The sequence below is a fragment of the Procambarus clarkii genome, chromosome 72 (assembly GCF_040958095.1).
Source record: "Procambarus clarkii isolate CNS0578487 chromosome 72, FALCON_Pclarkii_2.0, whole genome shotgun sequence".
NCBI classification, from domain to species: domain Eukaryota; kingdom Metazoa; phylum Arthropoda; class Malacostraca; order Decapoda; family Cambaridae; genus Procambarus; species Procambarus clarkii.
In genome coordinates, this window is record NC_091221.1 from 5,219,645 (window position 1) to 5,243,286 (window position 23,642).

General features: G+C 37.1%; 1 protein-coding gene across 2 annotated transcripts in view; it reads left to right on the top strand.

Annotated features, from left to right (window-relative positions):
- LOC123773743 (nuclear RNA export factor 1) overlaps positions 1 to 23,642 on the top strand; it is a 46,852-nt gene that overhangs the window by 3,143 nt on the left and 20,067 nt on the right. Inside the window, exons 3-9 of one of the 2 annotated variants that reach the window (XM_069312360.1) lie at positions 3,229 to 3,353; positions 7,271 to 7,379; positions 7,518 to 7,601; positions 8,505 to 8,669; positions 10,899 to 10,983; positions 12,781 to 12,977; positions 13,405 to 13,514. In XM_069312360.1, the coding sequence (XP_069168461.1) occupies positions 3,229 to 3,353; positions 7,271 to 7,379; positions 7,518 to 7,601; positions 8,505 to 8,669; positions 10,899 to 10,983; positions 12,781 to 12,977; positions 13,405 to 13,514 (875 nt within the window). The remainder of the gene's footprint in view (positions 1 to 3,228; positions 3,354 to 7,270; positions 7,380 to 7,517; positions 7,602 to 8,504; positions 8,670 to 10,898; positions 10,984 to 12,780; positions 12,978 to 13,404; positions 13,515 to 23,642) is intronic. The other variant, XM_069312361.1, reaches the window with a different exon arrangement.

The window sequence follows — 23,642 nt, forward strand, 5'->3', positions numbered from 1 at the left end:
CTTGGTAAGTTTGTTGATATCCGTATGGGTTGACCGAGTGCATGGCTGAATAAACATCAGAGGTTCGCGGTTGTTCAACACCTTCCCAGTGAGCATAAGAAATATTGCTGGAACAACCGTGGACATCTTCAAGAGGAAACTAGATTCTTTCCTCCAAGGAGTGCCGAACCAACCAGGCTGTGGTGGATATGTGGGCCTGTGGGCCACTCCAAGCAACAGCCTGGTGGACCAAACTCTCACAAGTCAAGCCTGGCCTTGTACCGGGCTTGTGGAGTAGAAAAACTCCCAGAACCCCATCAACCAGGTATGGTTATGTTCTGCTGGGCGCTGGATGAGGCACACTCAGTTTACCACTTTATCCTGTCTATCGACGATCGTGCTTGAATATTGTATTTGGGAGGACAACACGGTAGATGGTGATGGGACTGGATGGATAGATGGTGAGGGGACTAGATGGATGGATGGTGGGGAAACTGGATGGATGGATGGGGGAGGGAACTGGATGGATGGATAGGGGGTGGAACTGGATGGATGGATGGTGGGGAAACTGGATGGATGGATGGGGGAGGGAACTGGATGGATGGAAAGGGGGTGGAACTGGATGGATGGATGGTGGGGGAACTGGATGGATGGATGGGGGGTGAACTGGATGGATGGATGGTGGGGGGAACTGGATGGATGAATGGTGGGGGGAACTGGATGGATGGATGGTAGGGGGAACTGGATAGATGGTTGGTGGGGGGAACTGGATGAGATGGTTGACAGAATGGGCATAGTGGGTGTGCAAGCAGCAGAACGAGCGGGTGGCAGATGGTACAGTAAACTAAGGAGGTGGGTGGCAGGGTGGTCAGGAGACAGTGGATGGGGGAGATGAGTAGCAGGACAGGAGGCAGAGAATTAGCAGTGGGCATGCTGGCGGTGGCATGAGTGGGCGAGTGTCCGTCTAGGGCTAACACAGGTGCTGGTCACCCCTGGTCCCTCTCCAAGACCCACCTTCCGTACACCGGACCCTCCCCACTACCTTCATCCCCCCATCCTGCACCCCTCCCGCTACCTCCATCTCCACATCCTCAACACTGAACTTCCCCAGCCATATCTGGAGTCTGGCTAACTCACCACCACCCACAAATGTTTATACTCTTTTTCAGCTTTCTGACCTCAATTTTCATGCTACGTTATTCAATTTGGTATCAAATTGTTGGCAATGCTCTAAAGCATGGAAATGCTCTTAAGGAATATGTGCATATATGAACATAAAGGTCTCACTTTCCTCTACTGTACTTTAGATCCACTGCGCACTGCAAGAAGCCTGAGTGTTGCTCGAGAGCTCCCCACTCCAGTGTTTATTATCTTTTCGGCTTTCTCACCTCAATTTTTGTGCTACATCGTTCAATTTGGTATCAAATTATTCGCAATAAAAAACTGTAAAGAGATATTTGCATATAAGAACATACAAGTCTCACTTTTTTATATTTTCGACGAAAACCCAATAACTTTTCCCTCGTACATGTTTCTTTCAATGCTCATATGCAACTGTTAATGCCTGATTGACTGTGAATGCCTGATTGACTGTGAATGCCTGATTGACTGTGAATGCCTGATTGACTGTGAATGCCTGATTGACTGTGAATGCCTGATTGACTGTGAATGCCTGATTGACTGTGAATGCCTGCCTGATTGTGAATGCCTGATTGGCTGTGAATGCCTGATTGACTGTAAATGCATGACTGACTGTAAATGCCTAACCGGTTGTTACCACAACTATGAATGCTTGACTGCCTTTGGTTATGATTGCCTGTGATTGGTCTGGACTGTGAATGCTTGACTGACATGTTGTGACTAACTGACTGGATCTGACTGGCTGCCACATAACAGAGGCAGTGAAATGTGTGAAATGAAAATCTGGAACCAGTGATAGAGATATGAATGCATTTAAGGCGAGCAGGGGACGGTCCTTTTAGACACTCACCTCCTCCCCCCTCTTCCTCACCCTCCCTGCTCCTCCCTACCTTCTCACTGTCTCTCATATGCCAAGAAGAGTCCTCAGTAAAGGTAGAGGGCAGTTAAATGTTCACTTATTTTATTTATGGTTTAGATTGATTCCTGATTGTTTTGTGTATAAAAAATATGAGTAGTTGTTCTGTATAAAATGTATTTTTAAGTTAAAATTTTTGGGAGTGTGGAATAGATTAATTCAATTTACATTATTTCTTATGGGAAAATTTATTTGGTTACGAATTTTCGGTTTACAAACTGTCTCTGGGAACAAATTAAATGTGTAAATGGAGGTAAATTCATAAATGGAGGTAGGGGTTTGACAGCTGAGTCAACAGCGCTTTGGATTCATAGTCCTGAGGTTTTGGGATCGTTCCCCGGTGGAGGCGGAAACAAATGGGCAGTTTCTTTCACTTTGATGCTCTGTTATCTAGCAGTAAATAGGTGCCTGGGAGTTAGACAGCTGCTGTGGACTGCTTCCTGGGGGTATGTAACAAAAGGAGGCCTGGTCGAGGACCAGACCGCGGGGACGCTAAGCCCCGGAATCATCTCAAGATAACCTCAAGATAACCACTGTATTAGGATTTAGGCTAAATCTTGGTACTGAGGTATTTTGCCTTTTGTGCCATAAAAAATATTTACACAATTGATTTAGTTCTCATATAAATAAGTGTATTATAATATGAAAGTAAAAGTTTTTATTAGTTTGCCAGTTGCAGCAAAGGCCAATACTCTACAGAAATTGGCTTTGAGTTGCTGATGGTTGCTGTACACAACCCTCTCATTTAAATAATCCATTGGGTTTTGGGGTGGGTGGGTGTGTTACACGAGACAGACTTCATTGCTACATAACCTGGTTAGGCTGCAGTAGAAATAAATCGTTTGAGTGGTCTAGGTCTAGAGTTCATTTGGTCCCCACAGTGTTGGTTGTAACTGTCGTTTTTTAGTGTTTATCTAATGATATGGTATATATATATATTTTGTTTGCTGCTGTTCGCTAACTAATTTAAGTAATAAAGAAAATATTTGATAAAAATGTTACATGAAAACATTGAATTGTTGTGGAACTCATAGATAGTAATCATGAATTGCCAAACTTGTCAATATTTATTCATGAATAGAAAGGTCTACTGTAATATGTTCTGCTTAATTTCCAAGGTACTGTATATGAACTTTTTTTTTATTTTTAAATAATTGTTGATCTGAAGCCAAGTTTTATGTTTATCATGCCAGATTCATGTTCAGGGCCACTGGCGTGGAGACAGACGAGGATCAGGGCGCATGTTCCGCAATCAACCACGTGTACCACGTCTTCAGGGTGATGATGTTGATATGCACAGCAACAGAGGGAGGAATAGGTAAAGAGTTTGAAAATAATCGGGATTGAACATTTAGGAGCAATTTTTTAGTTTTAATTCTTGGAATTAAATTTTGGTAAATGTTATTTAACCCTTAAGCTGCTAAGGGGTCCCGAGGACATTTACACCCCTGTGCGCAAGAAAAAAAAATTCTAAAAAATTATTTCGTCTTCTAAAAATTTTAATTTGTGTTTCCTGAGCACGGGTAAAATAAAAAAAAATCGTTGGTGACATATTTTGGCCGCAATAGGCCGAGGAAGTCTGGCAAAATATGGGCATTGACAGAGCGGTCAGCGTCACCCGAGCTGACAGGTGGAAGTTGCCACAAAGATATTATTACCTAATTTTTTCAATATCTCTGATTGATTTTTTCTTACTTTTTTTGCAGTAATATTATTCAATAGTGTGTAGTGTGATAGATTTATATAATAAAAGGGGTGAATCATTGCTATACTCAAAAGTATGGTGTGCATATTAGTGATTCAATTTTTATGTTCATAAAACAATAAACAAATAGTTTTGCTCTTATTACACTCTATACACAGGTTATATACAAGTATCTGCATGTTTTGCTCACCATAACGAACTACTAAGTTGGTATTATGAGTCGAAAAGCAACGAGGAGTGACCGCCACACACCAGCCAGCCACTCGTTGCCACTCCCTCAACAACGCCTCACTTGCACACTTTCTCCTCCCACCATCCTGTTTTTTATTTTATTCACTATATACAGACGTTATATATAGGTATCTACATGTTTTGTTCAACACAACTGTACAACCAAGCTGATATAATTAGTTCAGGCACTAAGAGTCATTGCTACCCACAGTCAGCTGGCAGCTGCCTCCCGCACTCATTCAAGGTCACACACACTAAACTTTTTTCCCCAACAATACTGTTTGCAGTGTTATTACACTATATACACACACATTATATATAAGTATCTACGTGTTCTATGCACCGTAACTGTACACCTAAGCTTGTAGGGTGCCCAAAGAGCATAGTGGCCACCCTCTGCTCAGCTAGACAAGTCATGCAGACGATGTCACCTCCGTCACCCAAATGGCTCCTCCCAACATAATCCTTTTGCTGTTATTACACTAATACACATATTATATAAGTATCTACATTTGTGTTCACCATAGAGAACCACTGAGCTGGTATGGTGAATGCAGACAATAACAGGTGGCTACACTCAGTAAACGATGCTATCTCCCTCCATCCCTCAGCATTACTCCTCCCACAGTGCTAATTACCACAACAATCCTGCTATTATCACAATCCTGGTCATTTTTATCACAGTCATGGGTCATCTGTAATACTGTCATTGCTAAATAATAGCAGTTACATATTTATTTTGGCTTTCTTAGGCGAAGCTGTGGTCACAAGCTGAACAGCAATGCTGTTAGCTCATGCTGCGTGCGCCAGCCTTGGTTGCTCCCACAGTATTGTGGCTCTCACGCCGGAGAATATTGCTCTCGATTTTTTTTAAATATGGAGTCTGTTTACAAGAGCGCTGAGGAAGCTGATGTGAACCCCGTGTAGCCGCGGGCCATTTGAATCGTGCCTGGCACCCCATGGCATATATATACGCCATGCGCTCGGTGGGACATGTTACTCATGGCGTACAGTATATATACGCCATGCGCAGCTTAACACTTTCGTGCTCTCGGCGCTCAAAAAAAAACAATACCCCAGATGCTTAGGGCACTTCGCGCGCCTACGCGGTAAGACCGAAAAAGTGTACACTCTTTTGACTGTCCTGACAATAATTGAAGGCGCACGTATTTAAATTTGGTATCACTGTGTTCGCAATGAAATTGTCTATAAGAGCATACCTATAAAATGCCGCCCAAGCATAAGGAGTATCAACACCAAATAAAAAACTATGCAGATCACTCGCCGAGAGCGCCAAACAGCAACAAAATGTTTCCACTCTCTTAATGGTTGCGAAGCCTACAGTTGTCCTACATCGCTAATTTTGGTATCATTGGAATCGCAATAAAATTCTCTACACGGACATATGCATATGAATGTTTAATATAGGTAATTGCCCACCCGCAAGAGTGTGTGAAGTGGAGAGTAGTTAGCCGCGAGCGCACTGGCGAAAACACAGGGGGGAAATCATGCTTGGAAAGTTTACACGTTTCCTGACCCTACTTTTCTATGTACATATTTCTTTTTTATACCAATGTGTTCGCAATAAAATTTTCTATAAGATGAACTGTATAACATTTGTACAAAGCATGTGTAAGAGAAGCGCCAAATATAGAACCACGTCGCTCAGTATGCGTTCGCGGCAGAAACGAACGCATTGTTTTCGTTCGTTTGATGTTTGTCATGTTTATACTTGTTGAAACATTTTATAATTTGTATGACAGTGATCGCAGTAAAATTCCCTACACAGACATATACATAACACATACAAATATTTCCCACGTGTTGGATATATCAACGGCTAAAGGGAACCCACTGCCACACCCCCAAACATACTTTGTGTATTTTTTTTTTTACTCATAGAAGTTTATGTGATATAATATTCATTCTGGTAACAAAAAATTCGCAAATAAATTCTCTACAAAACAAAAGTATCCCCATCCATTTCGGTTAAAAAATGGAATTTATAGAAATATTTTTTCGATTGACGAGAAAACTAGGCAGTTATGCGGAATCGTAAGAAAAACCAGTGACGAGTTATCTCTAATCGAAAGCGTGAAAGTGTTAAGGGTTAATATCACTAAAAAAGGGTTAAAGAGCCATTTATAAATTATGATGCCCTGTTTTTTCTAACTCCAACTTAAAAATTATGTTCTCTTTTCCCCCCACATCCCTACTCTTGCACATGTTGTGTTATTCATAGTAATAGGATTTTACTTTTGTTAATTAGCTCCCTCCCACGTCAGATCTTTAAAACCTGCAGCATTGTGAAGGTCAACAGGTACAGTTTACACAATGTTTGTACACTGTATAGTCCCATTTCTTACATTACTTTTAGTGATCTAAATGTATCACTAAAGTGATACAGGAAAAGTACAATAAAAAGGTACAGTTCTAAATTTTTTTCTAAATTCATAGTGGCAACTTATAGATTTTCAGCCTTTTCTTTAACCTACCCTGTTTTTCCTTTATATATTGTTTTATTTATCTTTCTCAATTTATACCTTTGCATACACTTGTTGTGATTTATTGGGATACAAAGAATACTAATATTATTATTCCCACATTCTTCCCTACTACATTTACCATACATATTATATGTATGGACCGTAATGTCCAATCATCAGGTTAGTCCAATCATCGTAGTCCAGTCATCACTTAGTCCAATCATCGTAGTCCAGTCATCACTTAGTCCAATCATCAGGTACCTCACCCTTCTGCCAAGCCATCTGACATCATTATGTCTACTCCTCACTGCTCATACCTTAACATATATGTAATTATTTCACCTGTACTAGAAGCCTCTTCCATCCTTTACCTGTTCATAGCTTTTCTAATTTTTCTCTAATTATCCTCTGTTCTGCTGCTATTTTTTTTCTATCCCCTTTGTTTTTTCCAAAGTATATCATCTATTCTTTGTCTATTTTCTATTTCCTCTTCATCTCAGAAGTCAGTAGACCTGAATGATTTGAAGTGTTATGAGTGTTTCTTCATAATAGCCATACAGTATTTCATATTCGTAGAAGATATTTGTTAATTTAAAGTGTTAGATTTCTTGGCCTTCTCTGAATTGAGTGGGTTGAATTTCTTATGATAATGGGAACTGTGCTTGTTTTACCTATTGGTTGAGCACCATTCCTTTCCCCTATCCCAAATCCTTATCCTAATCCCTTCCTTGTTCTATATAGCCATAATGGTTTGGCACTTTCTTCCGATAGTTTCCTTCCCTACCCATAGCAAAGTTTAACTTGATGTTACAGGCGACAGGATATGTACAAAGGACGAGGAGGACGAAGGGGAAAGGATTTCAAGAACAACCGGAGTCAGCATAATGGCAACAATAGCAGTCTTGGCTGGCATAAAATATTGGTTAGCATTAACCTGTTTCTATTTTTCTAATTAAGTTTAAAAATTTTTTATTTTAATAATGTTGATATTTTGATCAAGTTGTTTAGTTCTCTGTAAATTTAATCTCAATTATTTAAAATATTCTTCGTGCAACTTCAGATACGAGACGGAGGGAATGCAAACAAAGATGAGGTTCTTGAATCTATACGTAACTTGGTACATGAACCTTTCACCCCTATTTTGGTAAGTTATCGTCTTGGGTTACTGTACAGTACTTTACCTTGGTTGTTGTCCATGAATATTTGATTTGGTATTACATCTTAAGGGAAGTACTAGTGAATTCCACAATGAGTATCAAATCTTCTGTAATGAGCATGCAACTGTTCACGACCCAACATTACAGTACCTACACTACTGCTGTCCACACTGGCAGATTCATTTGTCAGTTTAATGCTGACAAATGGAAAGTTCTAAACCTATACAGAATATCAATAATAAGTATCATCAGATGTCAACTGGACATTATTAAAAGTGCTAAATCTGAATGCAAAAATATTTTTGCAGTATTAAATAAGTATAGACCAGTATCTATAAATATTTTTGCAATATTAAATAGGTATAGACCAGTATCTATAAAATCTCAGCAAGTACTTCATATTTTTTCTCACTGGTGGGTACAGAAGCAGATAATTTCTGACTCCTATTAGTAGGATTTCAGTTTTTCCTCTCACAACTTATCGTATGCCTTACTCTGCTAGCTTTCGGAACACAGTATTCCATTTGGTTTACAAGGTCCCCAGTTACTGCTGGTTGAAAAAGGAAAAGATAACTGAATAATTTACAGAAGCCTACACAAAGTTTTGCAGGTTCCAAGCTTGTCAAAATATATCAAGGGTGAGTGAGAAATATACTATTTGGTAAGTTTTAAAAGAATTGGTGTAAAGAACAAAGCTGTGAGAAAATAAGATTATGATGAGGCTAAAGACATGTGAAATGTATATTTAAGTGAAGATGATTTTACAATATCTGTAGAATAGTACCAAGGAAATGAGGAGTTTAAGGTCAAATTTAATTGATTGGAGTTGGAAAAAATATAAAGATTGAGTTAACTCGGTTAAAGGATGTTATTTCTTTTGTACATTTTAGTTTGAAGCTGAAGGAAAGAATCTTGTTTTCTATTTAGAAGATAATGGCCGTGCTGCTCAAGCCATCGTACAAACAAGTAGGAGAATTACTCTGCCCTCTGGTGTTCGAATCTCTCTTATGAGTAACAGATCTCCTCCTCCAAACAGACCAGTAGCTGCCAATCAGGTTTGTGTTGATAACAAATTGTGATATTTCAAAACTATACAACTCTTCCAATAGATGTTTCTCTTATATCATGTATCCTACATACAGTCATGTGTCGTTGATGTGTACATGGGCTCTAGCTGCATTGAAGAATTGCAGTTAATGTGCAGTATTTTGAATAAGGCTTTTCTGTGGATGTGTGTCATGATTAACATTTTCTAGGTGGACTTCTACATGGCTGCATAGAACTACAAGCTGCGGTTCAGCTATCTCTCTTTCCAGCTGAGATGTTGCTACTGGTCCTACAGAAACTGGTGACTTGTGGACTCCGTAATGTTGCTGGACCCCCCATAGTTGCTCTAGCATTGCATTTTGTAAACCTAATGGGCCCAAGATACATTGTTGGCTTTATTCAGATTATTCATGGCTCTGCTGATCTTTGCACATGAAGTTTATGAACTATATATATCATCTCCTTTAATGGGAGGGGGGAGGAGGTGGTGCTGATGTTTTCAGCTCTAGGGGGCACCACCTTTATATCAGTGCAAGGTTGGCCCTTATTTTGTAATCTAGGGGGAAATCTGTTTTATCCTGAGAGTTGGACGATCATCATTTTGTTTCAGAGATGATACAGAAAGGAGCAGTTTTAAAACTTCCATGCTTCCAGTACAGCCCCTCATTTTCCATGTAGTGAAGAAATTTACAACTAAACAGATTGAGTTTCAATCTCAAGAGTTAGCAGTCATATCCAATGCCTAGCTGTTCATATGATACTCTGAATTTGGTCAGGTGTCTTCTCAAACTCCAGGCTTTGAGTAGTTTCAGTTGACCGTCAGGATGCTTATTGCCATTTTTATAATTGCCCTCATTAATGAGCATATCTGGAGTTTTGGGTGGAAGCGAGAGTTACTATTTCACAGATTTCCCTTTTGTCCCAAACCTAGCTCAGTGTTTGCTTGTAAGGCTCATGAAAGTGGTTCTCTGTGAATTTTGGCTCCAGGGAGTTCAAGATTTTGTATATTTAAACAACTGGTTGCTTTGGGCTTAGAGTTTTTGTCAGTGTTATAGAATGAACCTGCATCTTGTTTGCTATTTGCAAATTTGATTTTCTTGAATAGTAGTTATGGAGATAAGGTTCCTGTCTTTCCCTTCCAGCCTAGCCACTTGTGTCATTTTCTCAGTCGTCTCTTAATAACTTCCAGAGATTTAAGGAGAGTGGTTGGCAAGCAAAATTTATAATTTGTGGTGTAACTTTAAGATTGAGCATTATTAAAGGCAGTGAAAAGATTATTTACTTGTTGATGTCTGCAGGATTGTTTCCTCCAGATGCCTCAGCAGTTAAAATTCTTACTCTGAGTGGTTTCACCCGAGGATCTGCCAAGCAACCGTTTGGTGGTAAAGGAGCTTCCCAATTTGGGACATCTTAATTAATGCCTCAGTTCTATGGTTGAGTTTTGTCTAGTTGTGACTATTATCTACTGACTCACATTCAAGCTTAAATTGAAATTTAAGCACCAGTAATGGCTTGGATGGACATAAAGATGATTTCTACTCCATGACACAGTTCCATATGAGATTACTCTGATGTGATCACAGTCCATTGTTCGAACATGGAAGGCTAAACCAAGACTCCTGGTGGTGCTGGTCCCTATCTATAGTCTTTTTTTTTCTGGGCTCTCAGGCTTGTTTTCTCGAAGCAATCCACATATGGCAAGCAACCAGAGTCTTGTGTAAACCTTGTCTTGATCTGTTCTGATCTTGGAGAGGATGATACACACATCTTGGATTGGATTTGTAGCACTGTTGACTACACTCAGGTATTCACATGATGGCCTAGAACTATAATCTTCCAGTTTGTGGCCTTAATCCTTGGCCCCTGTGTCTGTTGGGTAGATGGATGCCCTGAATATGAACTAGCATAAGTGGAAGGCAATTTATCTCTTTTTTGTTAAAATACTGTCTCCTATGGTAACATTAATTTCAACCTTTTCTGGAGTTTTTTTGTTTTGCTATATAAATTTTTTATCGTGGACAAGATCTTGGCAAAAATAAGATGATGTTTGTGTGTTAGATGTTGAGGAAATAATTATATATACTTTATTTGGTGTGTGATCCATCTGTAATTATATGTAAATATATTGAATAAATGAATCTAAAGATATTTTAAGGTATGATGCACATTTGTTTTTGCAAGTGTATGTGTAATAATTCATATTTAAAATTCTTTCACTAAAAAATTATTGTTTTCAGCATGATAGTTTGAAACGTATTATGAGTGATCGATATTCTCCAGAACTGAAACGACTAACTCTGAAGAATTTTCACAATGATGCCAGTAAGTAGGTGAATTTTGTTTATGTAAAAAAAAAAAAAATACACATTCCTGGTGAGAGGAAACATATATACGGTGAGGCATCAAAAGGAGTACTGTTGTAAATTGTTTACACTCGAGTAATATATAGACAAGGATTTTGTAATGCTAAATTATGAAATGCATTAAAAGAGCATATGGGCTGGATGTGTCTAATGTTAGTAATTTTGGCCAACGGGCATACAAAATTGTACAAATCATTTTATTGTTACTTTTATACTACGGTATTAGCACAGCAAACATTTCTGAATACTGCCTAAAATGCTGTGCGTGTTAGTGACTTTGCAAGATGATAAAATACTAATCTTATGTAATCTCACAAACCCATTGTACCTTCTTGTAAATAAAATTATTATTATTATTATTATTATTATTATTATTATTATTATTATTATTAATGTATAGAATGGACAAAGATAATGTGGACACATCTTAAACCCTTCCAACATATATTTTGTAAAATTTCACATTATCATAGGTCCAATAGTTTGTGTATCAATTTTCTCATACTGTACTTGCCTTTAATCAGTATCTCAGAATCAGCAGTACAGAATTTCTTCAAAATCGTGATGGCTTTTGCTTAGTACAGTATTATATGATTAGCCATATTTATTTTTGGCTTTCTGCTCAAATGGTAAGAAGTAAATCTTGTTGTGTATAACCCTCATGTCTTGCTTCATCTTGGAAGCTCCCCATTTAGCAGTGGCCACAGCAGGAGTGTCTCCAAGGGGGTTCCTCACCACACAATCATTTCACTCTTACAAACTCAAATCTACTAATCTATTTTTAGTCCATCTAACTGGAAGGTAAGGGAATTATTGGGGGAAAGCACCAATCCATTACGACTATATAGCACTGGCAAAGGGTCAGGACAAGGATTTTGGATGGGACGTGGAGGAGGAATGATGGCCAAGCACTTGGACAGTTGGGGATTGAACGGCGACCTTCATGAAGCAAGACTGTAGTTCTACCGTCCAGTCCAAGTGGTTGGCATCGAACTCTTGCCTGGCATCTAACTACGTATCCTGGCCAGGAAGGATTTAGTGGGCATCAATCCTTAACTGTAACCTCTGTTTACCCAACAGTAAATGGGTACCTGGTTAAATGATTTGGCAAGTTTTATTCCGGGGAATATTAGGATTGAAATTCTGAAATTCAACCTGTCTGAAATTCTATGCGTGCTATACAAGAATGTAAGAACTCTTGTATAAAAAAAGGAAACAAAATAGAGACAAAAAATATTTTTTGAGTCACCATAATACTTATTATTTTGTATTTTTCTACTGAAATTTGTGTGCAAGAGCAATTATATTTATTTTGAATATTATCAAAAGACATTGCCATACTGTATATACATTTATTTCTACAGTACTTTATATTATAATTTACAAACATATCTTTCTTTCCTTTTGTGCAACATTTCTTCATTATGTTTCCTTTATTTGTGTCACAAGCATTCACCTATTGGAAACCAATTTTTGTTTTTTGTTTTGAAACATTAAATTACTATACGTCAGTTTCTATGAATCTTTTATATTCATGTAAAGTAAAGAGACTAATGTGTACTGTTACATATGTTGATGATATACAGTATTTTCACACATCCTCTTCAAATTTCACTATTAAATATTGATTTATCTTAAAATCATAGTCTTTGAAGAACTTTCAGCCTGGCCGCCTTCTTTATAGAACAAATGATTTTTAGCGTTTACAAAATAATGTACCATATTGCAAATCTTATGAGTGACAATTTTCCAACAGATCTAATAAAAGAAGGTATCTTCTGTCCCTTGTACCGCCAACCCAACCTGCAACTGGTGGTGGATATTATTGTTGAAAATATACCTCAAGTTGAAGAGATTGACCTTAGTCACAACAAGATCAACAACCTTGATGCATTAGGTTGTGTTGTAACCTCCTGCCCCAACCTTCAAAAACTTGACTTGGGGAAAAACAAGGTACAGTGATTATAGTATGGATACAACAACCCTTACTCCTATAACTACCCTTTCCTTACAACTTCTATTACCCCCTATGTATACCATTACCCCTATGACTACCATTACCCCTATGACTACCATTACCCTCCTATGACTACCATTACTCCTATGACTACCATTAAATTTTTAAGTGAATGTGTAGAATTATTTATTTATCTCTCTTGCATGTAGACTTGTCAATTTTTAATTTACAGTTTTGTATTGACTGTATAGTACTTTCATTTGCACCTGAAGATTTTGCTGTTGTGTTTGTGACTAATAAATTGAATATTAGTTTTACAGCTTGATTAAATGACATAATACAATTTATTTAATTTTCCAGTAACGTTTATAAATGTAATCTAAAAGTTTCTTGGGTGTTTATAATTCTGTATCCTTGTTTCAGCTCCTAAATATGGACTCCCTGAACCAGCTTGCCGGGCTTAATCTTACTGAACTGACTCTAGAAGGCAATCCTCTCTGTGACAAGTTCAGGGAGACGGAGGTTTACATCAGGCAGGTTACATTTACTCTCTTAGAACCAGACTGACCAACTAGTATGTAACGTAGTATTGAAACATTGTTACAAAAATCTTTTTAAATTTGAAAATCATCTCGGTAGTTTAAATTACAAGTGAGCATTTCCAAGTTTGCCAAAGCTTTGTGACCTGAATTGTGATAATTTGTTTGTGGTGCCTGAGGAAAGATACTGGTTTATTACACGAGCTGTTTGAGAATCTCAGATAAGCTTGCTAGGAAGCTTTACTATTAATAATTATACTACAGTATTTTGCCTTGAATCATATAAACAGTTCTTCAAAATAAACAAAAGATGAAGTGACATCATTTATACCAGCACGTTTATTGCCAGTAAATAATATCTGCCAACGGATATCTTACTTTTTACAACTCCTAATGAAGATCACATTTGTTAGAGCTAAACATTTTAACTTTAATTCATACATAAAAGATCTTAATAAATATTATTTTCTGGCAATGAATTTTAGAGTAATTAGCTTTTGACATGAGAAGAGATTAAGACTTGATAAGCTTCCTTGTTTTTAGCGCACTTAGAATGTTTGATATACAGTAATTTAGGTTTTGCACCACAAATATCAGTGTAAAATTGGGTCTTTCTTGCATCTGCTTTTGATATACTGTACTTCTTCATTGCTTAATTTATCTTATTATAATAAGTTGCTTACATATTAATCTTTAATCTCTTATTTTATAAGAATATTTTGGATGCCGTCATTCTTATCGACGTCTTATTGAATATGCAGAAACAATCAGATCTATGTTTCGAGTACAAATCATCTCTATTTTTTATGTTCTTCTTCAAGTGGGAATTGATAAATTAACTCCCAAAAGTTCATTTTTGCAATTTTTATCGGACCTAATGCATTTTGCTGAAGCACTAGGATGCTTTTGGAGGTAGAAGGAAAGTTAATACACATTGGCAGAGGTGACAGTATATATTCTATGTAGTTTGAAGAGAGCGAGACGGTGTTCCTCTACATTCTCGTAGGTAGGCTGGTGCAGTAGATGTGGTGTAAACATATTCTGTCTTGGTCTTGAAGGTAGCACAATGTTCCTTAGCATAAGCTGGCTGTCATAGATATGTGTGAGTGATTTATAGTTCTCTGGTTATGTCTTCCTATTACTTCCTATAACTTTGCTATTGTTATTGTATTTGTTGATTGCATTTTTTCAACTGACCAGTTTGCTTCTGGCAAGTTGATCATCATTTTGTCTGCTGGGAAACTTGCTGGTTACTATTGACTGTCCTAAGGGATTCATGGAAACCTTGGGAACAGGTATTAATTTGTAATTAGTACACAATAAGATTATTGGAGAATCTTTTAAGTGTTTATTGTAGAACTTTTTGGAATGTGGAATTCTTAGGGATAAGTTGTGGGGGATTAACTGGAACGTTTAATTGGCTACAATTGAACTTATGAGAAATTTGACTAACTATATTACTCTTAATATAGTTGCTGCAGCTTTATTAAATATTAATCATTAGTTAAATCAATTAATTAATAATTTGTCAGTTAAAAAGATGGCATGGGATGGAGCACCCCTTTACATTGTTTCATGAAAAAGCTTTCTAAATCATCTCCAGCTCCTGGGCCTCCAAGTGCCAGTAATACTCTTTATTGTACCTATTGTTCTCACTGAAGAGCAGTTAGACTGACTACACCAGGTTTTATGGTAAGTAAACATAACAAAATATTTATGAATATAATGTTAAAATCTTTGTTGTAAAAATTTGACTAGAATGCTGCCAATACAATAACTGTATCAGGACGACTATGCATCCACATATGTTAAGTTGTGTCTTACATACCATCACCTCTTGGTGATGTTTTCGGTTTTCTTGTTTACACATTTACATTTACTTTACACATTTACTTCCCCGCCTCTCCAGCCCAGGTTTGTAATGTTGGATATGAAAGTATGTCGGTGCTTCATAAATCCTCTACCTGAGAAATGGTTTACAAGACCTTACAGGAGACTGGATTAATCTTTCTAAATAAGTTTGAATTCTATATTATTGATAATTATTGTGCCAATTATATAATCTATTTCTGTAATGTATGCATAAAGTAGGGGTAGCTTACCTAGTTCTGTGGTGCTAACATATGGTCCTCTGTCATGGAAGGGAAAGGGCTGGTACAGAGTCTTGTCAAGGAAATAAGTCTGTTCCCTGGCAAGTACCAGAACGAGGAGGCTTTTCATCAGATCCTTCAACTTCATCCATGAGAAGGAAAGAACCATTCCGTCCCTCCTTCTCTAAAGTGATAGTAGAGGGCCCTGGCAGAGGCTCTTGGAGGAGATGAGGGCTCAGGTAGGGCTAAGATGGTACCAGCTTAAGTTTCATGAACAACTCCCAGGGGCAGAGGAGGAATGGAGCTCTCAGGTTGCAATCCTTTCTCATCCAAACCTGAAGATGGAGAATTGGAAACTGGGAGCTGGCTGCCTTGGCATGCACCTTAGCAGGAATAGCCAAGGTACCAGGATGTGCTGAACAAACAGGACTCTCCAATCTTGATATCTTGACTTAGAAGTTTACTAGACCAGAAGAGCTGCATCATCCTCAAAAAGAGGGGAAGTCTACGAAGGGCACGCATCAGCCAAGAACTGTGACCAACAAAGCTAACATTTCAGACTTAAACTGTGGAAACAATCCTGCACCCAACAGGAAAATGCCAGAAACGAAATAAAATGTTGCTATGACCAGAAAACAAAAGAACCCAGAGAGAGAACCCATTAACCCTTCCATTGTGCAAGGGTTACATCTGTATACACAAAAAACTAGCATTGAAGATTTTTGTTTACTATACTATTAAAAGAAGTCTTGAGAACAGGAATAATGTTTAAAAAATTTTGTAGTTTTCAAGATGGGAGATGTTATACTGGAGGCCTTAAATACTGATAAACATTGTGTACCTGTGGGAGGTTTCAAAGATTGCAAATGTACCTAAACTATGCTGCAAGGGGTGTAGGGGAGGCAATTTACAAATACTGTATACAATAATAATAATAGAGCCTCCCTCTTCCTTGCTTACAGTACATGTACATTATTTAAAAATGGAAATGCAGTACAGAGCAAATGTAATATATGAAGATGAATTTCAAATTGGAGGGAAACACCAAGTGACTGACAACTATTTTGAATTTTGGGATTCACATAAACAACCAAGGTGCTTGGCATGGGATGCATTACACTTATTCTAAAACTTCATGAAATGAGACATAATAAAACATGGGACCAGTATACGAATACGAATTCATCAGATCGACAACTCACACTGAGGAAACTGTGGCAAATGCCTCTACATTCTGGGGATCATCTCACTCAAAGCTCTGCCTGCTACTAGCTCCAGCTTCCCTCCGAGGGAAGTGGCTTCAGCTCTGATGTGTAGCTTCACTACATGAAAAGCCACACAAGTTATTACGATTCGTGTTATCAGCATACATAAACCTAAGCATATCAGTACTTAAGACAAGGATAGTTGTAAGCAGCCCATAATTGAAACAAATAAAAAAAATCAATCGTGACTGAATCAAGCATCGATAATCAAGCATGACTTAGTCAATAGATTGGATGGCACTTCTACACTGGGGCTACTTTGCGACCAAATGGAACCCAGCACAGCAGCTCACATTCCTTCATTAGAGTCCCAAAGCATCACAAATGTAGTGGTAAATTCATAAGGAGAAAAACTACTGCTGAAACATTGAACAGATGAGATAATTGTAGAATCAGTTGATTACACATTGCAAGACATGCAACTACTACTGTGTATAAACACACAATAGATGTACCCTCAAATAGCTTGAGCCTCCTGATCAACGAAACACAAATTTCTATGGATGAACCCCTTGCTTATCTAAAGTGAATTAGTCTCTGCCTATCACGGTGCAAGGGGAGAGACCAGATTAGTGAGTGCTGTTTTGATCCTTGCACTGTCAAGTAGGGCTTTGAGTACTGTAGTTTGAATGGGCTCTCTGAAGGTCATTCAGGTTGGATTGAGTTTTCTCTAGTCTCCTTTGCACCAGTATGACCTGGAAGGCATATTCTGAAAGATCCTGCCATCACAGGTAAGGAATCTTGACCTTTTGTATATTGTCGAGGAGACCAGCAATACCTTTCCATTGGGGGCATCACAATGGTGTAGCTAGGTAATTAAATTGGCCCGTAGCAGACAATTATGTTTTATCTGATTGTGGAAATAGTGAAGTTAGATGATGGTGTGAAAGTACCATCCTGATGTGTAACATGGGCCTATAGTTTGGCATTATCATTAATAACATCTTCTAAACTTTTGTGTATTATCTGGTGCTGTATTATGTTGATAGAGAATTACCTCACTGCTCACCTGTGCATGTTGTTGTTGATCATGTTTATCTGATGGGCCGTTTCTCAAGATGGGGTGGTAAGTTTATTGCCATGCTCTACCCTTTTGGCTTTAGGAAAAAAAGATACAGCTCATTTCCTTTTCAGCAACAGGTAATGTATAAGCCTTTTTGCTACACAACCTTTGCTTTGCTGTATAATTTGGTTCTGTACATTTATAATATTTTAGTGTTTGCAGTCTTTATCAAATGTCTAGGTTGCTCGCTTTTGCTACATTTAAGGTGATAAAACTTAGCATTGAGCAAATTGTTTAAAAAAAAATTATACTTTCATGATGCAAGTGATGTTGGGAAGTATAACTTTGAATGTAAGAGTCAAAGTAAATAATGACATGTGGAGAAATACAAAATACCATTTTGTAATAGTCTTTTGGAACAGTGTACAAGTTTAATATACAGCAATTTGAACTAATATAATAGAAGGTTGAGGTACAAGCTCAAATTAGCAAATTATATTTATATTAATACAGTTGTGCTGATAGTTTCATGATAATATAATTTAGGCTGTTGAACATGTGTACTTTTTGCTGTGCAAGGAAACAAGGGCATGTCCAGTGAAACCCAAGTGCTAAACACAGCCAGTTATTGAGAATTATGAGGTGTGTGTGTTCAGTCTAGGGCACGTTTTATAGTAGTACTTGCATGTGGTGTTTCCTTGTCACAACTAATGGTATCTGTAGATCCTGAATGCCTTCACATCTTCTACAGTCAGGGGTCTCTGTAGTACAGTTGGCTTCATTCTCGACACACAATCGGGAAGTCTGGGTTCAAATCCCAGGTGGGATAGAAATGATTAGGCAATTTTCCTATCATCTAATGCCTCTGTTCACCTAGCAGTAAATCGGTACCTGGGAGTTAGTCAACGTGTTGTAGGGTTGTACCCTGGGAAGGGTCATTACAGTAGTTCGACCTTGGGGGGGACCTCGATAATAAACCATAAGTACAGTATTTATATTCATAGGCTGCCTGTCCCCGACAAAAATGAATTATTAATAATATACAGATTTCTAGACACCCCGGCCAAATGTTGTTTTAATTATCATTTATGTCTTCATAATTTTCAACTTTTTTCCATTATAAAAATTTCACTTTTCTTTATTCTTTTAACCCTTTTTTATTTTAAGTACGAGTTCTTTTTATTATATTTAATACAACTTGCTAATTATGTATTTTCTTTATTTAAAGTAAATTGCAATCCTTGAATTTCATTAAATGTAACTTTAAAAAATTTCTTTCCATCTGATGCAATTTGCAACATGTCTCTGTACATTGTTTTTAACGTGACAAGTACCCTTTTTGTTTTCTCATTTTCTCTGGGCAACTGCTTCTCCACCTGAACATGAAATTGGAATGGGGATAGCTAATGCCTCCTCCTCCCTCACCCCATAAAAGTAGGATAGGGTAACTGCTACCTTCTCCATGGCAATGGGATAGGGGTAGCTGTTGCCTCTTGTCCTCCATGAAAGTGGGATGGGCCTGCTGCCTCCCTAGCCAATGAAAGTAGGATAGTATGATGGGCCAACCCGTCCTCTTACAAATTACGTCACCTTTTGCTCGTTTGCACATTAAGGCTAAAAATCGCCATGCTAGAAAATGAAAGCAGCTCGCAAAAGTGATGTATTGTCCTGTTTTGGGTTCTCTGGTTTAGTCTGTTAGGTTAGGTGAGGAAACTTTAAATTAATGGTTTTAATGATATTTTGAAACCTTAAGAGAACTTCCTGCTCTTCTTACTTGCCAAAGGACCTAAAATTTGCTGCTTTGGGTCCATTTCATTTGGAAAATGAGTTTACTTTTTTTTTAAATTCTAATACGATAATTTTTAGCCGTAACACATACAGGCGATAAGCGACGTAATTTGTAAGAGGAGGAAGTAATTTTTAGTGGATGACTAAATTCTGGCCTCTGGCTCATGATCTTCTCTTATCCTGTGAATACATTTTTTTTTTTAAATATTTTCAGTTTTTTTTATAACCTTGTGAAAGATTAAGTTGTAATTTAAGAAAAAAAATGAACTGTTCTAAACAGCATTTTTCTCACATTCTCATTTTAAATGATTCTTCTGGTTGGTGCTGCATATTTATAAATTTTCTGCACCTCCATATCATGTGATTTGTACTTTAGATTTATGGCAGTAAAATTGATAATTTTGGGTAATTGCGTGTGCATTAGTTTAATGGGGTGAGAGTCAGTGATCATGATGATGAGATCTTCATCAGTTGTATACCTCAAGGGATGAGTAGTAGTAGTACATTTAGATGATAGTAGTGGGCCTCATCAGGTATTATTTCATCATTATATTTTTATGGGGATGGCATATTGCTTTTTATTCACACTAGACTTTCATTAATACACAAATTAGCATCTTTCTCAGTCCATTTAGAGAAGTATTTGGTTCTTACTGATGCACTGAATACACTATGACTACCTACATTCAGTTTTTGAGCTTGTCGATTATGACTTGAATTAGATACAATTGCCCCGATGTCCCTTTGCAAAACTCTTGTTCCATTGTGATGTGTATTTTGCATTTAATTAAATATATTGAGATTATTGTCTCCATTTAGTTTAAACCATAATTTTTAAGAATGTGTTTCAAGGGTGCAGGGTGTATATTAATATGATCTTGTAAAGATAAATTTATGTATATGTATAAACATTTGTGTGTGAAAATGCATCATTATGTCGAGTAGGAGCTGGAACCCACTGCCTGGTGACATGATGCTGTCGTGGACAGTGTTTTATTTTTAAATATATTATCTATGACAAAAAATAGTAGATGTTAGAAATAAAAAGGTGTATATATGTGTATATATATATATGCAGTGTACACATACACACACACACATACGTGGGGGCCTGTGGCTGAGTGGACAGCGCTTAGGACTTGTAATCCTAGGGTCCGGGTTCGATCCTGGCGCCGGCGGAAACAAATGGGCAGAGTTTCTTTCACCCTGATGCCCCTGTTACCTAGCAGTAAATATCTACCTGGGAGTTAGACAGCTATTACGGGCTGCTTCCTGGAGATGTGTGTGAAAAAAAAGAAAAACAAATAGTAGTAAAAGTTCATTGATTGACACACACACACACACACACACACACACACACACACGCACATATACACACATGCACACACACATACACACGCACACATACACAGAGGTTATAAGGAAGATGGGGCACTACAGGTATAGCTATCATCCTGTTACTACACTTTGGTATTTGCACATACATACATTACCAAGTTTATATTCTGTATATATATATATATATATATATATATATATATATATATATATATATATATATATATATATATATATATATATATAAATATATATATATATATATATATATATATATTTACTTAATATTGCACCATATGTAGATATATATATATAATTTAGATTATTATTATTTTTACTATAAAGTTCTATTGCTTGTCTTTCTCCGAGTACAGTATATTTAATAATAACTTAACCTCTCATGTATGTTTGAATATTACAGCACATTAAAATGGACATTCAAACATTTCTAGGTTTCACAATGTAATGGTGAAAGGTACAAGTTATTATTTTTGTAAACTCGGTGAATGGCTGTAATGGTTGACTTGACTGTAGCATGTTTTGGAAGCTGTGATATTAATGTTATCATTATTAAGCTCTAACTTGCTGCTCATTTAGGCATTTTTGTTTCATTAAATTGAATGTGTTATTGAATAGTAAAGCTTTATTATAAAGAATGAAAATACCGTTCTTACACAACTTCTATGATAATTTATTTCAAGTGAAACTGGTAAATATTTATTTTATTTTAGAACATATTATTATTATTCTTTTTATTATTATTATTGCCTTAAAATTAGAATGCTAAAGTTTTGAAAATTAATTAGAACACTATTGAAAAGTAATGTACAGGTTATGAGTAATTTTTTAGAATATTTTGAAGTTCAATTAGTCATAAATTTATTGAAAATTAGTCGTTGAACTAACAAACATAAAATGTTATTATAAGCAACAAAATTGTTTTCACAATGAATTCTTCACATTAAGATGTTGGATTAATAGGAAGAATGAGGTACAGTAGCTGGTAAGCTCACCCTCACACACACGTCACACGAGGAGGACGATGAGCACGATGGGGCACGATGATGGACGACAACCAGGTGGAGAAGGAGCATCAGCAGCAGCAGCAGCAGTAACAGCAGTAGCAGTAGCAGCAGCACCAGTGGTAGCAGCAACAACAGCATTACATGAACATTGTAACAAGATGTGTGTAATGCAATGCTCAGACTTCCTTCAGGAAATAGGGAAAGGAAGAGGACGCGAAGAGGAGGAGAATCAACAAAATGAGAAAGTTAAGAATATATGCTCTTAAAAATTTTGAAAAGGAAATGAAAATGAAAAGTGAAGATTTGCCAAGTTTAATCTACGATTGTTTTTATACGTGAAAATTATTCCTCTCTACATTTTGTTGCTGGATAATAATGTTTAGTATTATTATTATTATCATTATTATTATTATCTGTAATGACAAATCTGGTTCATTTTGTTCTGTAAAAGTTACTCTACCGACCTGTACATACTTATAATAAAAAAAATCAGATTCTTAAATGATCTGTATGCTGCTTGAGATATCATAGAATCTCTTAAGCCATGTAAAGTTTATAAAGCTTTGTTAATTTTTTTTTTAATTATTTTTATTATTAATAATACTTCTCCTGCCTGAGTGCTTTGTTTACTCTCCAGGATTCCCATACTCCTGAAAAAACTTTATTTGCCACAAAGCAAGCACTGGACAAAGCCTCACCAAGTCTTCATGCACGTGAACTCGGAGCAAGATAGTGTGTGTGTTGCTAGAAGTAAACAGCTATCAAAGAAGCCCTGTCTTGTACATACTGTAAGATGCATGGTTTCTTTTGAAGCAATTCTGATGGTGAATGGAAAAATAGCAACATGCAAATTTGCTAACCTACTGCAGTAGCACCTCAATAGAAAATGGAACACTGCTGTACGTTGAGATAATCTACTGACACAGTATGAGCATTCTCTCTTTCAGGTCAGTCAGGACAACAAGACAAATTTTGTAAATTTTGATCACAAGGCTGATGCTGTCAGAGTGAATTCCTTTGGATATATGCAAATGGCAAACCCGAGTTTGAGAACCATTGGAAACCATTCATGTGCTTCTTCCCCACTAACATGAACTGGCAGCTGTTGAGCGAGGATACTCTGTGAACAAAGACAAACTGTCAAGAGAGCCTATAAGAAGTCTTGTTTTGATATTGTTCTGAATGCAGTTGTCCAGCATATTAACCCAGCCAGAATGTAATATGTACAGTTCTTGGAGGATATTACCTAACCCTTGGACTGCTCGGTTATTTAGTACTACCTTGGGGTGCACACCACAAAAAATAATTAACAAATCAAATAGAAAACTTGTATATGACAATTTGCATACATCAGGAAATCACAAATAGCAATTTGGAGCAGCGTGAGAGGTGAAGTAGCCTAATTGTTAAAAAAAACGTCTGTTTTTCCCACAAACGTAAATACTGTACTTTGAAAAGTCCTGGAAGATAAATGGGCATCTTCGAGTGGTATATCATCACCAATATCAAGAGGTGGTGTAGAACTAAGTCTCCAAAGGGTAGAGTAAGTCTTGAGCAGCAGTGTAATGCATCATGCAGCATCAACTAACAGGGTCCAGTTTTGTGCAATATGA